General features: G+C 41.5%; 1 protein-coding gene across 4 annotated transcripts in view; it reads left to right on the forward strand.

Annotated features, from left to right (window-relative positions):
- The window catches only part of gria4b (glutamate receptor, ionotropic, AMPA 4b), a 107459-nt gene that overhangs the window by 39911 nt on the left and 50668 nt on the right, over window positions 1-16880 (forward strand). For all 4 annotated transcript variants that reach the window (XM_069718840.1, XM_069718838.1, XM_069718837.1 and 1 more), the window contains exon 3: window positions 14025-14264. In XM_069718840.1, the coding sequence (XP_069574941.1) occupies window positions 14025-14264 (240 nt within the window). The remainder of the gene's footprint in view (window positions 1-14024; window positions 14265-16880) is intronic.

Genomic DNA, 16880 nt, shown 5'->3' on the forward strand with positions numbered 1-16880 from the left:
GTTAAAGGTGCGTAAACATAAGGCATTTTTACTTTTCATGTGTAGGTGAGATAAATTGGGCCTACGTATTTGTGATTATGCCGAGGTCTGCACTGCATTAGACCGAACAGCAGCTGTCGGTTGACAGCGGTGACATCTGTATTGGACAAACCACACAAATATATTGGCTAAAGTACCTGTGGAGTGGAGAAATGTGCGGCAGCTGCTGTAAATCAGTCCGTACAGATATGAAGCGGCGGCGGTGGTCGTCGGGGGAGCAATACAGCGGCTTATTGGTTTTCTCTCTGACATGCTCACGTGGGTATTTATGCATGTTTCGCTGAGTGTGTGTTGGACTGTGTGGCTTCCAGCTTCATGTGAGAGTTGGACCCATTTATTCTGATGAAGCATTATATTGAAAATCACGGGGGCTTGTGAAGGAAAAAAAAAGCAAGTTAGGAAGGGAGGTCTTCAGGTTTTAAATAAGGAGCACCTGCCGCATACGCACACTTTCCTCTCGTCTTGTTCTACACAGTGAGCTCTGTACTGCGGGAGGTCATGAGTGAGGGAAAGAAGAACAAATAAAATCTATAAATCAAGACTAATCAGTCACTTCCTCAGGAGAGCTACAAAAAACCAAAAAAAAGAAATGAAGAGAAAAGCCTTCAGTCTACTGCTTGAAACGCTAAACAATGACATTTAGTCTGGTTATCATGGCAAGAATATGGCAATACTCCCAAAATATATGACCTTTTCTCCATTATCCCGACACAAACCTCCTCTGTAATGAACTCAGTGACCGCTGTGTTATAATTAAAGATAATGATAATACCCAAAACTGCACCATTGCTTTCCTTGAAAACTAATAAGCGTCAAGTCATCAAAACCCTGTTTAGTTTGTTCATTTTAAAGTATGTACATTGTTATCTTGCTGTTGTTAGTATTCTTCTCATTGCATGGGGTGGGATTTAAATCGCCTGTAATTCGGCATCACTGTAGTTTCACTGTTTCCGCTCCCACAGCTGTGTCAAAACTGTATTAACGTACAGCTAATGTAACTGGGACGTTTCCTTCTGCTGCTACTTCTCATTAAAAGCATTCAACCGGCGAAACAGAAGGTGGCTTTTATTGTGAAGCAGCCACCAGGCTAGCGCTAACGGAGAGCAGAGAAATGTGCACACGCAATAAAGATTCAATCAAATTCAACACAGTTCATTTTGAATTAAGCTTTCAAAAACAGATTTGATGTCATAGCTGAAGTTTGTGATAAGTATTTGAACCCAGTACTACGGCAAAGCGTGAAATAGACACGCCCTTCCACTACAGCATAATGTGTAACTGTCACGCCTTAGACAACCCAAAGCGTGGCTATCTCACGTTTTGCTGTAGTAGACGTCCGTGTCTATTTCACGCTTTGCCGTGATACCGGGTTGCGTATTTATGATTTGATGTGAATTTTCTGATCAGCGGATGTTGAGATATGAGTTTGTGTGAAGACTCTGTGAGAGAGTCTTTGAGGGACTCCTGCTCGTGGCGCAGTACATACAGTAATAGTCTGTTTTTCACACTTTGTCAATATTTAGCCGCCTCTTGTCTATCAAGCTCTCCTCTGCTGAAATGTGGTTTTCCTTAAAAAAAAAAAAAAAAAAAAAAAAAAAATCTGCTTTGGCTGCATCGTTAATGTACAAAGAACTGCAGAAATTAAAATTTTCACACTCCCACGCTCGACATGTCCTCCATTCATTATTGATCTTCCACCTAGAAGCAGAAAGGTCCTTTTGAGAGGTTTTTTTTTTAGTGTTTGGTTAGAGTGAAGTAGCACTATGATTAATTTAAGAGACGGTTTTATTTTTGTCACATTGGTTCCAGCGGTTATGACGGTTTGACATGTTGTTAACAAACCCAAAAGTCAAGGAAATGTATCTGGGAGAGAAAATAAAAGTGAATAACAACAATTTTTAACCAAACTGTGCAAACATTTTAGGTTGTTAAAGTAAACTGAGAATTCAAAACTGTTTAATATTTTCAAAATCAAAAAGGGGCATGTCTTTAAGTATCTTCTGTGACATCACAAATAATTTGTAAGCCAATCCTGGTCCAATGTAACTGACACAAAGTGTGAAATGAAATATATTTGCATATTTATTCTGGAAATATTTAAGGTGTAAGAAAAAGTAGATGTCAATTTAAAGATTTTTACAAATTGTTTGATTTTGTTCAAAGTAGATTATTTTTCATTTTAAAATGTGTGGAGGACATATTACAGTTACAGTTGTGAAGACTAATTATTGTAAATATCAATTATTTTCATTATCAGTCAACGTCAGAAAATTGTAAAGAAAATTGTCGACTCATGCCTTGTTTTTTCCTGACCAACAGTCCACAAACAAAAGATGTTTTTGTTTTTATAACCGATGAGTAAAAGAACCAGAAAATATTCATGTTTAAAAAGCTCAAATCTGAGAATTTTAGATTTCTCTCAAAACAATGAACTAATCAAATAATCATTACAGCTCTACTATGATTTATGATTCATTGAGCTGCTTCAGTTTCAGGTTTATTATGTGGGCTGGCCCACCGTCATGTTTTACAGAGACACTTCGAAAAAAGGGAGCAGTTGTTAACAAGTCAAAATGTTAATGCTGATGCTCATCTCCCTGTTGAATCCCACACAGCATCATGCTCATAGTAGTTTTCAGGTCTTTCTCTACAAGAGCAAAACAACCAAAACAAAGGTACTTATTGGAAGCGTGGCCAGTTTGACTGGCTGTTATCCATCATTTCCCAGTAACTTTCCTTCTCCCTGCTCTGCCAACCCCCCTCCCCCTCCGGTTGGCTCATGTTTTATGGATGCTAAGTGGTAAAGGATTTACGAGGAGTTTAGTTCGTCCATCCCTCGATGCTTGCACTTAAAATATTCACATTTTGGAGCGTTCTGTGCCTCCTGGCGATCCCTCTGAGGACTTCTGCTACTTTATTAACAAGTTATATTTGTTGTTGTTTTTATCTATTTATCCTTTTTTTTTTAACGTAGAAGTCTAATATGTGTAATGTTCTTGCCGTTAAAAGTAAGCCGTATTGAGGGGCTATGCACCAGTTGCTGACTTACAGTCGTGGCTGTTTTTTTCCCTCCCAGCGGGGCAGCAGCATATGAAGCAGCAGTCCTCTGGCTACAGTCTGCACTTACTGTAATTGTGCAGCTACAGTTCGGTTTCTGATCGTGTGATTTTATGCGTGTCACCAATGTACGCTACCACTTTGCCGATATCTGGGGCCCATTGCTTAAAAAGTGATGGATACGATGCAGTTTGTTTGATTACATTTTTTTTTACTGCAGGGTTGTAATGAGGCTCTCTGAATAGATTCCACACAAATATCCATAAATATTCTCCACTGTCAGTTTTCTTAAGTTTTTTTTTTAGTTTTAGTTTTTTACTTAAATTTTATTTGGTAGAACCAAAGAACAAAAGTATGTTCCTGCAGAATAATGAGATGATTTGAAGGTATTTTCTTATTATGTTTTGATGGATTCAGTGCTTTATGGATTCATACTGCCGTTGTTACATATAAACAAGGCTCCCTCTAATTCTCTTAGAATTCAACCTCAGGCTGCCTGGTTATATGACAGGGTGGAAGGAACTGGAGAGAGCGGGGTGTGTGTGTGTGTGTGTGTGTGTGTGTGTGTGTGTGTGTGTGTGTGTGTGTGTGTGGGGGGGTGTAAATGGTGTGCAGAGCGGAGCTTCATCTCCCCTCCTACCCTGCACCACCACTCTTTGACCCAGGGCATGGTGGGAGACAAAGTCAAGCAGACAGAATATGGCGCTGCCCAGTGCATGTGTGTGCATGTGTGTGCATGTGTGTGCATGTGAGTGTGGAAGTCTGTGTGTCTGTATGTGTGATGAGACGTGGTCTGTCGGTGGGCACTCATGCATTATGTGGAAATGCGCCGCGATGATGTCTAGTGGGACTTTCTCTTTGTGCATGTTTGTGTGTGATGCCAAAGGAGAAGTCATGCGCACAAATGCGTACATGCATGCAACATGCACTTGGATGCACACAAGGACATAGAACAAATGCATTATTCAATCTGACACACACACACACACACACACACACACACACACACACACACAGGAAATGAAAGGAGGCAGCAGCCTGTGATTTAAGGTGTCAGGTTTGACTGACACGGAGATGATGTGCGTGCATCATAAATAGTTGAATCATATTCTGTAGTTTTGTCATTTTCATATGTTTCGCTGCTCTGTTACCTTGTAGTGTAACACAATACTGAACCGCAGCCGGTAAATAACAGCTGTTGCTATTGTTTCTGTCTCTGCAGAGATCATGAAACAAGATTAAAATTTGTTACAGATCCTTAATTTTTTTTTAAATTTATTTATGAACAATGCAAATATTTCTTGTTATTTTCTTAATATTTACCCTATTTTTTGTCTATTTTGACCCTGACACAGATGCAGTTTATATACTGCACAGTCCATTTAGTGGATTGTGCAGCTTTGGTTGGATAAATACTTTCTTGTAAGGTTTCAAACCAGTGACAGTCCATTAGTTAAAGAAAATCATGGTGGAGAAACTCAATTCAAATGTTGCCATGGTGATTAACAGGTAATATCTAACACAGTTACCATCTTAGTTTTGCGTAGTTAGTGTATTAGTGTGTTGTTGCTGTAAATTATGAGCACATTAGTAGAAACTCTAGTGGATTCAGCAAAGGCTTTTATTTTGAAAGGTTAGGCTTACATTTCCCTATACTTTGTAATTTATACTGTATATTTAAGGGGATTAAATATGTTTTCATGCAGACATGTCCCATAAAAGGTAATGCTCGATTCATGTTTTCATAGAAAGAGTTTTACTTTATGAACTCATTTGGTTCCACAAGCTCTACTTGTCACATTCATGCAGGACACAAACCTGTGGAGGTTTTTCTGTGATTGTGGGGAGGTTGTGTTCGTGTCGTCTTCGGTGTCTTGCCGGTGCCGACAGACAATCGTGGCACACATGGTGGAAATCTGCTGCATTCAATTTTCTAATTAACACTAAAGTGAAGCCAAAGCCTGACGGGAATGGCATTCATTTATGCAGCTGTTTGATCATAAACCAATTTATGACGGCTAAAAAAAAAAGACCTTTACAGCCGAATTGTTATCACTGATGAGTTAGAGGCGATTGTTTGACAGGTTGATTCCCAAATTCTCAATTACTCTTTTATGATGGAGCTGTTTGTGTAAGCTTAAAGGTGATAAAAGTGGAAATTGAGTGCTAAAACTGCTGTAATTTAAGTGTAATTAGTGTGAGGTAGTTTTTCAGCTGCAGGTCAGCTACAGTAATCTTGAATCTCCGCTCTGACTCGTCTGCTTGTCCAGCCGACACAACGGGAACCTCCTCAATGAAGTAATTAACCTTTAAATAAATGAAATGGGAGCCTGAGTGAAGCCCCTCTACAGTCAGAGTCTGACAGCAGTCGTGTCAATAGAGATGTTGAATTAAGCGAGAGAGGGACCGCTCTCCGCTGTGATGCTGTTCAAAATGGCTGCCTGCCCAGCGTGAGCGCCGCGTACGCTCGGTAAAGTAGGGACGGTTTTCTTTTCATCCGGAGTCCTCAGATGAGGCTCGTATTGATTTTTTTTTTTTATCTCTTTGAAACTATTACGGACTCAAAGGGCCCCTCGTTCTCCTCGTTTCTGTCCCTTTATACAAAAGACTTTGGCTTCATGCTGCTCTGCTTCTTTGTGAGTCGATGAAGATGTCTTACAGCAATCGAACACAACACGCTTGAGCTGATGATGATAGAAAATACACTGAGGAAAGACTTTTTACCACGATACCAGTCAGGCTTCCAACACCGGAGACAATGATGGGAGGAAAATATGCTTTTGTGAATATCTCAAAAGTACACGACATTCAATTCTTTGAAACGTGGCTACTGTCAAGTTACTTTATTTATATAGCACATTGAAACACAACATACTTTGTTTCTGCACAACTTTAGACAGAAATGAATCAAATTTGGACATTAAAAAACAAATCAAGCAATTACAACTAATTTAAAACATATTGAAGACAAAACTTTAAATAAAACCAATATGAGCTCAAAACCCCCAAAGATATTCATGAGCAATCAATAATTGGTTAAAAAAAAATATGATTAGAATAAAAAATTGGACCCAATCTGTATATCCCTGCAAGAATATATATGTTTTCAATCCAGATTTAAAACCTGGTAGTGAAATGGATCTGAAGGGGGAGATGTTCTAGAGTTTGGGAGCTTTTCTAGATAGATTCCTGAGAGATGTAGGAAGGACTAAAAGTTCCTGGTATTGTGAGGGAGGGATTCTTGTTAAAATCACTCATAATTTTAAACAGCTGCTTCTACCAGAAAATGCTTCATAATCACCTAAATTCACCCCCAGACTCATACAGGAGCTGAATCCTCCCAATAAGATGTATTCAGCATATTCACAGTAGCTGAATTTCATAACAGCTTTCTTATATTCTCATCAATTGTCCCAAGACAGTTCATTGAGAACCTGAAAACCCCCCAAAAAAAGAAACAAAACAAAAGATGTTGAGGTGCAAAGTTTAGAGATGAATCAAGGTTATGCTGTTGCTACAGCTATATATCTGATTTATAGTTTATTAGTCTCAACAAATCCCATTAAAAGACCAAAACCAAGAATTATTGGTTCATAATGGTTCAATATTTTACCAAAAAAACCTAAAATAACTGACACTAAATCCAATATACGTCCTGGTTCCATTAATATTCATTTGAAAATAAAATGTGTCTCAATACGCAGCTGAAAATAGTCCCTAACAATGACGAGATGATGATAAGTGTCCAAAATGTCAATTTACTGCTCGTTATTGACTGAAGTATTGCGTGTCTGTTACAGAGGGAGCAGAGGATGAGTGGACGAGGGGACACAGCTTCGGTCTTTTCATGGGGGTTTGTTGGTGTTACAGAAAATATAGAGCAGCACCAGCTTCATCCTTTAAAATGAAGTCAATTTCAGCTGAAAATTTACAATTTTTGTCTCTTTTTAGACTCAGAAACACGTTACATGTCATTTATTCATTTATTTTGACCAACTGTTAAGCCCTTAAACCCCAGTTTCTGGTGTTTTTTTTGTAGTTTCCATCAGAAAAATGTCTAAATTCCATCAGTAAGAGCTTCACAAGTGTTATCAACCTTCATATCTATGAATCAGAGACAGTTGGGGGAATTTCAGGTTCAGAGTTTTGGAAAAACTTCAGCAAAAAAAAAAAGAGAGTCCACTTTTCCTTTTTTTTAATTCACCAAATCAAAGCTGATAATTAGAGAGCAAAAAAAGCAGCTTCTTAACAATGAGTCATTAACACTGATGTTATTAAACCCGCTCTCTGATGCCACAGAGATGAAGCATAGTGTTACAGGAGGCTTTAACTGAAGCATGATAAATACACTCAGAGCTGCTATTCATCTGTCACTTCTCCCTAGAAGTGTGAATGTAAGACCCAGAAAATTTGCCATTAGGTAGGTAGGTAGGTAGGTATATACTTTATTAATCCCCGAGGGGAAATTTTAAAAAATGTGGTACATCGACTCCCCGGCAGCGAGCAGTTGGATGTTTTTGCTCTAAAACAAGTGGTTAATAATGGAGGTTTGTTCTGTGCTGCTGAGGTCGATATATTGACGGGGCATGAGGTCGGGGGCAGTCATCATCAAACAGGCCTGTGCTGTGGGCGGGGCCTGACACCTGGGGTACCGGTGGGGGGAGGGGGAGAGGAGGGAGGGAGTGTGTCACTGGCACTTGACCACATCCCAACCGTCCACTGATTTACACAGAGCGCCGGTGACGAAGCAGTTTAGCCGGGCCCACCAAAAAGTCCTGACAGGACCGGGCCGGGAGAGCTCTCACCTTTAGCGTAGCGTCGCTGAGCTCGGCCCTGACGGGTGAAGCTCCGGACGGTTCAGACGGGAGATGCTCTGAGGAGCACAAAAAAATCCACTCGCGTACCGTTTTATTTCCAGCTAGGAAACAGATGATACGGGGTTCATTTCAGACAAGTGTTATGTAAAATGACAGGAGGGCCGCTGTTGCGTTGCTCTGTTAGTGTGTCACACGCAGAAGGTCTGGCCCATTGATCACAGCGAGCTGCAGTGAGTGTGTGCGCGCTCTGACCTGTTTGTGCAGTGGAGTGTGAGGCCAGCGGATGCTGTTTCAGGGTCACTGCTGGTGTGGGACTAAATGGACCAGTCCAGGAGGCCGGCCTGTCACTAGCGGCCGCCCACTCACTGTCAGTACTACTGCTGTCACATCACTACTAGGTCATATGGAGCGATCTCTGTTTGATACAACTTGACTCTGATGGATTGCTTCTATTGGCCTCGGCTGTCTCTTTGCACCGCAGCGGTCCCGTTCTGCGGGTCTCAAAAACACGTGGGAAGCGTCACGTATCAGACTGAGTGCAACTTGCTGACATCTTTGTGTTTATATTCTTTTTGGGGGGGTTCAGGTGTGTGAAAATGTTCACGTTTTCCCCCTCAGAAGCTACAGACATCACTGAAATATTATAACCGATCAGATATACGCACCCAGAGGTTTTCAGGGTCCCATGTAAGAATTTTATTGGCATTTGGGATGATAAAGTTAATTATTAAACTGTAAAATATCCTGCCTAGATTCCATATCTTTGCCTGTATTTAAAGTTGATGTAGCTTCCAGGTCCGAAAAATTAGGCCGATGCAGAAGTGTCTTAAGCTGCAATACCAGCGAGTGCCACTAGAGGTCGGCTCCAAAAAGCCTCCGGCTCCATAGACTCCCATTCAACTTCTCTCATCAAATCCAAAGTGAATCAAATGTGTCCATCAGTTATCTCGGTGTTGTTAGCTAAAGTCTCTCCTTCTTATTAGTTTTCTGGAGGTCCATCTGAAAATAATCCCGTCATCAATTAGAAAATAAACTGTTTCAGGAGGGGCGGGGGGTTGGGGGTCTGTTTGATTGACAGGCCTGTGGTGCAGTCAGGTTACAGCTATCGGTAGTATCGCCAGGTTTCCAATTAGATCAGTCAGATGCACCGCTGGACGTCACTGTTGGTTACTGTTTGGTATCGCCCCGAAACTCCAGCATCAGTCGGGCTCTAAAATCAATACAGTATCTGGTATCAATCAATCAACACTTGCTTTTAAAAAAAAGGTTCATGTGGCTTCCATTTTTCAGGTATCTTAGAGAAGTTTCTACAGTTCTTAGTGGATTTAAGTTGTCTCGGTCTAGATGGAGAGATACTTTATTCATCCCCTCTGGGATATTCATGTATGTGCATCTGTCTCCTCATGTAAACCAGGACATGATGTTGCAGGACACCTTGTTCTTCTTGTGGCTGATGATAGTTATCTAACACTGTGGTTGTATGTTTGGGGTCGTTGTCATTCTGCAGGATGAATTTGTGACATCTAAGGAGCCTAAACCTTTTGCAAAAAGCTGAATATGGTGGTTTAAAAAAAAAAAAAATTATTCCACCTTGTGGTTAAATTTTAGGCAGTTTAATTTTTTTCCCCCCAGTTTTCCTTTCACATTTTTCTGAATGGCAGCACAGCACCGTCTCAAAGGAGCTGTATATTCACCTGGCCTCCACTATCAAGTGACTGTTCTTATGATTTGTGTCCTGCATGCAGGCAGTGAAGTCGTTCTGCTTTCATGTAAAAAAAAATAAAATAAAAAAAAAGAGCCCATACAGTGAGTTCAGTGACTGCAGATCCTCAAACATCCCATCAGGGAAAGATGATGCCTGGTGAGCAGCCACGGGCCGAGCTGTTTGCTGTTTTCATGTGCTCCTTTTGTCACTGCCGAGGCAATCTATTTTAATGAAACGGATAACCCTCATCATTTTCCATTTGGCATGTCTTGGACCTCCGTACCGTGCTGTCCGCTCTGCCAGGGCTTCTCTGGACGCGGTAATCTCGTTGGCAGCTCTTGAGCGAGAGGCAGTGTGACCTTGAAGTGGTGCTTTGTCAGGCATCGCTGTTGGACGGGGACGAAGTTTACGGAATAATTCGGCATCGAAAAGGCTGCCAGTCGGACAGCTGCGGCAGGATTTCCAGACCTTCTGTTCATGTTTTTAGAACGGTTTCTTTGAGTAGAGGTGGAGAGTTGTGCAGTTTCGAGGTACTTCCCTGCTCCCTTTAAAATCCAAATATAACTCCACTGTACAAATCAGCAAATAAATCACATGTATGACACATAAGATAACATGGGAAAGATATGTGGACATTTTTTTTCACATGTAATACCACCATGACTTCCACATGTTATCCCATCGGTTTCTACACGGGAATCTGCACGGGCTTCACCCATCACTCCAAACACATGCACATGTTTCTTCACGGGGCAAAACATGTGTTTCACATGTGCACTATATATTTCACATGTAAGTATGTGATCTCGTGATCACATGGGTTTTTGCACGTTGGAGAACTGCTGTGTTTTCATGCAGCAGATGAAGAGTTAGCAGGCAGATGTGTCCACAAAAGGATTCCCTTTAACATGCACGTTGTCCACGTATGATAATATCATTTAAAGAAATAGTGGCATTCGCTTAAATACATTATTGCGGGATTGTATTGATTTTTGTCCTAATTGTGCACATAAATTAAGTTAAAACAACACTGTCAGGTGTAAATCTCCAACCAGCACGTGTTCTTACACACATTAACGTGTGGTTATTCAGAAGAGCATTTCTGCATAGTGACAACATAGCATGCACACCGAGTGGGTGCAGGGCGACATATAAGGATTCAGGGAAGTGTGTGTGTGTGTGTGTGTGTGTGTGTGTGTGTGTGTGTGTGTGTGTGTGTGTGTGTGTGTGTGTGTGTGTGTGTGTGTGTGTGTGTGTGTGTGTGTGTGTGTGTGCGCGCCTGCCTGTGTGTGCTGATGATGTCATCCCATCCCTGGAGGGGACATCAGTGGGCTGTGTGGATTTTCCAACCTCTGGACTCCTTTCTTGGTTGAGTGGACTCTCTCTCTCTCTCTCTCTCTCTCTCTCTCTCTCTCTCTCTCTCTCTCTCTCTCTCTCTGCTTCGTGGACACACACACATGCGTACACAGTGTGTGTGTGTGTGTGTGTGTGTGTGTGTGTGTGTGTGTGTGGTCTTCAGGGAGCAGGTGTGGAAATAACAGCAGTTATTTGACATTGTAATGTTGCAGCAATTTGACTGTTTCTGAAGCTAAAATGATGAAATTATGCATTTTTGTTTCTGTTGCAGCAAACAGATCTTTTTTAAATGAATAAACAATCAATCAAAAATGGAAGATATGAAACAGGAGAAACATCTGCTTGAAGATAATCAAGTCGGATGATTTTAAATGTATAAAGCAGTAATGCACACTGGCCGACAGACATACTAATACAGCAGCCTCTAAACAGCAACCCATAATACACCGTTTAATCCTGCTATAGGGATTTTTTTTTAAAATTATTATTATTATTATTATTATTTTGGCCACTAGGGGGCAGCAGAAACAAAGGTGAAATATATGTCACCTTGCATCAAGCAAATACAAATAAACAGTAACATTCATTTTAAATCGTGCTTTTTTCCTCCAGATGAATCAATGTCCATTATTTATTCTGGTTTTAGGTCTTTTAATGTCCACATGCTCAATAAATACATATTTGGCCCTTTAGATGCTAAATGCTACATGCTAACTTTTTCTATCTGCCATTTGGTGCAGGCAGTTAGCAAAGAGTGCATCTTTTTTTTGCTTTTTCTTGTGTAAAACAGCCATCTGCTGAGACCAAATGTAACACAGTGAGAGCGAAGTTGTGAGCCAGAAAATCCCAAAACATCCTGATGCTAGAACTGAATATATATGTTCATTACAGCTATTTCAATGTCTCCTTTCCTGTCGCCACATGTCACATATCTTCAGTTAGCCGACTGACAGGTACCTAAAAATGTCAACATCTACAAAGTCCCTTATTTTGAATATTACTGTTTAAAAAAAACAAAAAACATCTGTCCCTGGTTTTAAGTTTACGTTGCTGCACGGGTTTGTTTAGATCCTGCTGGCTCGGCTGTCAATCAAACACGTGCACCATCCCGCCCACTCGGAGGCTTGACGGCTAAGTTGGTGGGATCCAAAATATCTGGACATCCAAGAAGCACCTCAGACGGAGCTTAACGCCGACTTAAAGGAGCATTTCTCATGCCATCTCCGGCACCCCTTTTTACATCCTATTTATTACAATATTAACAAAGAATTTCAAAATCGCTTTAACACAAATTTCCACTGCCAAGACTTTGTGGTTTTGATTTGGAGAAGTCTCTCCGGTCAAGTACAGTCCTTTGAATCCCTGAGGATGAAATATCTTGTCTTCCCAGCCAGTGTAAAGGCAAACTTTAGCTTCAACAGCACTACAACGGTACACTCCTTACTCCTGATACTGAAGCTTCCCATCACCTCCGTGCACTTTAATTGTGTGCACAACAGAAGAAGAGCTTCTCTCGCTCTGTCTCTGATTGTTGTCTTGTTTGTGAGGGAGGGAGATTAGAAAAGACTCTTTCTCTCCGTCTCTAGTCGACTGCTGCACTCTGCATGGAAACAATGGCTTTGTCACGCACGCACACACACACACACACACACACACACACACACACACACACACACACACACACACACACACACACACACACACACACACACACACACACACACACACACACACACACACACACACACACACACACACACACACACACACATCTCCCCTGTTTTCCTTTAACAACAGGAACATCTTGAGCTCTTCTTCCTTCGCTCTGCGCTCGCTCTGATTCGGCTCGTACCCAGAAACTGGCAGAGGGTGCTCATTATCTTTCCCCTTTTTCTCTTGTTGTTCTGCGAGTGTTGAAAGTGGGCAATTATAGTCCGGCTCTTGTAGACAGACAAACCTTTCTATAATGAGAAGATCTCCTCAAGCAGGACACATTGTGTGTATATGTGTGTGTATGTGTATACAGCTTGTGTGGACTTTATGCAAATGGTAAAAAAAAAAAAAAAAAAAAAAAGCCTTTTAATTCAAAGTCTGACCGATAAAACACAACAGTTCGGTTTGTGCCGTTTAAAAAAAATAAATAAATAAAAAAAAAAAAAGATGTCATGAAGCTGCCCAGTGTGAACATGATGTTTCATTAATGGGGAATAAGTCCTGTAGAATGTATCTTCACAGCGGCGAGAGATGATGATTCAACGCACCACCAGGAAATGCCGCTGTTTAAATGTGGGAAGAGAACAGCTTCTGAGATGAAAGCGTCAGAGGAAACGGATGCATTTTCGGTTTTGATCTCTGTTTACCGCATTCAGCGGTTCTCTCCAAAAGGATTTAAAGTGGTAATCAGTGGGATAATGGTTTGTTATTTCGTCCCCAGTCGTGGTGCTAAGCCCTTATTGCTGCTGCACCAGCAATCAATTGTCATTCAAATTTTTTTTTGTCATCATCTTTGTTAAATACGATGGCTATCGCTGCTCATATTAACTCCCTTCTTCTTCTGTTTGTCCCAAGCTAGCTGAAAGTATGTCTTCCCCTCGTTGCATGGGAATAGTTTTCTGGCATTGTGCCACCGAGACGTGTCGTTTCATGTTTCTTTGGATACGAGCCCTCATTGTATGTCGTTTTTTGTTTTTGCTCCTAAACAATGAAATTATCTCGTGAGAAATGGGCTTAGTGAAAGAAAAGTAAACCGATTCACAGCCTGACAACATCATTTGTTGTACTCAGTAACTGTTTGGATGCTTAAAGATTAATGTGGAAATAACAGATGAAAAAGCTATTTGATATATTATGTTCCAGTTGGTCCAGTAAATAGTGGTTTGTAAATAGCTAAATAGCACTTTAGTGTCTTCTAGCTCATCAAAAGCTGTTTTTCTTTTCACTCTATATAAATCCCTTGACATATTATTTTTGCTCTCCTTTTTTCTTCTTACACCCACAAGCTCCATCACATTTATTAATCGGCTTCCATGTCGTTGTTTTCTTGTCCTCAGTTTGCTCCCAGTACTCCCGCGGTGTCTTCGCCATCTTCGGCCTGTACGACAAGCGCTCGGTCCACACGTTGACGTCCTTCTGCAGCGCCCTGCACATCTCCCTCATCACGCCCAGCTTCCCCACCGAGGGCGAGAGCCAGTTCACCCTGCAGCTGCGGCCGTCCATCCGGGGGGCGCTGCTGTCCCTGCTCGACCACTACGACTGGAACAAGTTCGTCTTCCTGTACGACACAGACCGAGGTGAGTGATGGAGATAGACGTGTTTATGGAAGCGGCGCCAGCTTGTGAGCGTGCTTCCCTTCGGGTTGTTTCTCATCTGCTGGATAAACCTGTTAAAAGCACCTGCGACTGTCCTCATCTGAAAAACAAACAGCAGGTGTGATACGAATGTTTCTTAAAATTACTGTCAAAATGTGTTTTTTTTTACTGGACGACAGAACAACTGTTCACACCGCAGAAACCACCTCTAACCAAATAATACGGCAGTTCTTTAGGAATAGACTTCTGGTATCAAAAGGTCGGACAGAAAGACGGGCGAGACGGTCGCTAAGACGGTCCTGACCGGGCTCGAGTGCAAACAAGTGGACAAACAACGAGTTTTCCGTGAGGGTGTCGATTTATGATCCAGCAATACAGGATAGGAGATTACAGAGTCACTGCAGGCCGACAAACTGGGAACAGGTGAGGTGGGTGTGGCAGGCTGGAGACCTGACATGGAGAGAGACAGGAAACGGGGACCTCTGGTGGGCGGAAGGAGAGACACAGCAAATACACTGAAAGGCTGAAAATCCAAAAAACATGAAAAGTACAATCTGTACGGGCAGTGGAAACAAAATCACAGCTATCATTTAAGGATAGGATATATATTAACTAATTATCATAGATATATAAGTAGTCTTTCAATCAAAGGGTCACAAAATGAGGTTAACAAGATGCCATTAGTTAATAAGCTTCTACAGGGCAACAACAGTCATTAAATAGCATAAATAACATGTTAAATATTCATAACTACCAGAAAAGGATTGCTGTGTAGAAAGCCACTAATGTTTATATTATTATAGATTATATTTCATGCCCTATTTTATGCACATTAAGGTGCTATAGAGCCACATAAAAGGGTTTTGTGAGGTGATGACATTTTCTAAGAATGTTCCCAGTTAACACAAATCAACTCGATCCAACAACAACAAAAAATCCCCTTAATAATTTTAAGTGGAATAAATGTTTAACGGTTCCAGCGGGTTCTACGTCAGGAAGCTTATGTCCCACTTCTCGCTTGTATCTGCCGTGTCTTTGCCCTCGTGCCCCCCCGACACGCCGAACACTGAGGTGTGAATGGATGTGCTTCTAAAATAATCGCTGCTTTTTGTCGACAACACGTCCCGGGGGGGCCAACAAGTCATCAATATTTCAGAGCAGCTGTCGAACCTCCTTTCCCTCTCTGCTCCTCATGTGTTCGAGTCCCCAGCTGAGGACGAGGGCTGTGTTTTAGTCTTATCTTTATGTTTCTCACTCTTCTCCTCGTCCCCCCCCCCCTTTTCATTTTTCCACTCAATCCCTGGCCCAGTCAATAGGTTTATGCTTATTCAACCCACCGTGTCACATTTCCATTACAAGACAGAATGGATATGGGCCACTGCTTGGATCACATCTCCACATCTTCCCATCTCGCTTTCATACATTTTCCAGAAGGTAGTCAGAGGGGGGTTAGGGAGGCGTGGGGGGGTTATTGTGTGTCCGTGCTGCTGCTGCGGGGACGGCGCTGAATGTTTGAGCAGATTGGCTGTATGGGCGGCTGCGGAGTGAGAGGAACCGTATCAGGACGGCCTCCTCTTCAGAACAACTCATTCCCCTGCCGCTTTCGCTCTTATCTCAGGTTGTACATGCTTGACTGAGTAAAAAGCCTCCGCTCCTCTCAACAAAACCCTCTCGTATCTGATATAGTGTTCCCAGAAAAAACACACACACACACAACAAAAGTTCCTATAGCTGTAAGACTGGACACACAGCGGGACTTTTATGTTGCTCGAAGCATCGCAACAGATTTCAGATCAGCGTTCGTTATAGTGGCTGGAATACAGATGATCTTAATGATGTGTGAAATTTAAATCGGGTGCCTCCAACCTTTTTTTTTTTTTTTTTCCTCTGAGGCCTACTTTGACCAAATTAAAGTCTCATAAGATTTAACTGGAACATCCAGTGTTTCCCTTCGATTGGGACCTCATGTCAAAATCAAAACCTAGTATATGGCTGGAACCTGTTTAAAACTGGAGGGCTTTTAATTTCTTTTAAAAGTCACAGTGTTCAGCTTATCTGCGGTATAACAACTAAAAATATTGTATTTATGTTTATTTACCTAATTTCTCAGCACCTGTTTTTTTCCGGTTCAGTGTGAGAGTCTCTGCTGTGTTTCTGTCCTCTGATCTCTGTGTCTCACAGGAGCTTAACCTCTGCTGCACTGAAACAGTGCGTATTTTTGAGAATCTTTCGTGAGCTACTGTTAGTAAGCCATCTACGGGTTGGAGACTGATTTAAAAGGAACCGTAACGATTCAGACGCTTCTAAGACACTCTTTCAATGTAAGATACAAAGTGTGAGCATTTGTGTTTAGAACAAATAAAACAAAACATCCAGTGATGGTGCAAAAAATAACAGCCAAGTCATGACGTGGCCTTGAAACTGAGGTCCTTTATCGATAAATCACACACAGTCACAATACAAGAAAATAGAGAATTGAAACATTCAAGAACTGGAGGCGTGTTTTTTTTGGCGTGACACACGCTAGCCTGTCAGAGTTGATGTGCACTGATGCATTTGTAGAAATACAAGCATATCTGTTCAATGTGACAGATGACT

This window comes from Brachyistius frenatus, unplaced genomic scaffold, assembly GCF_029030835.1.
Source record: "Brachyistius frenatus isolate BFR_SWC_R1_liver_20210118 unplaced genomic scaffold, ASM2903083v1 Contig_200, whole genome shotgun sequence".
Classification (NCBI taxonomy): Eukaryota; Metazoa; Chordata; class Actinopteri; family Embiotocidae; genus Brachyistius; species Brachyistius frenatus.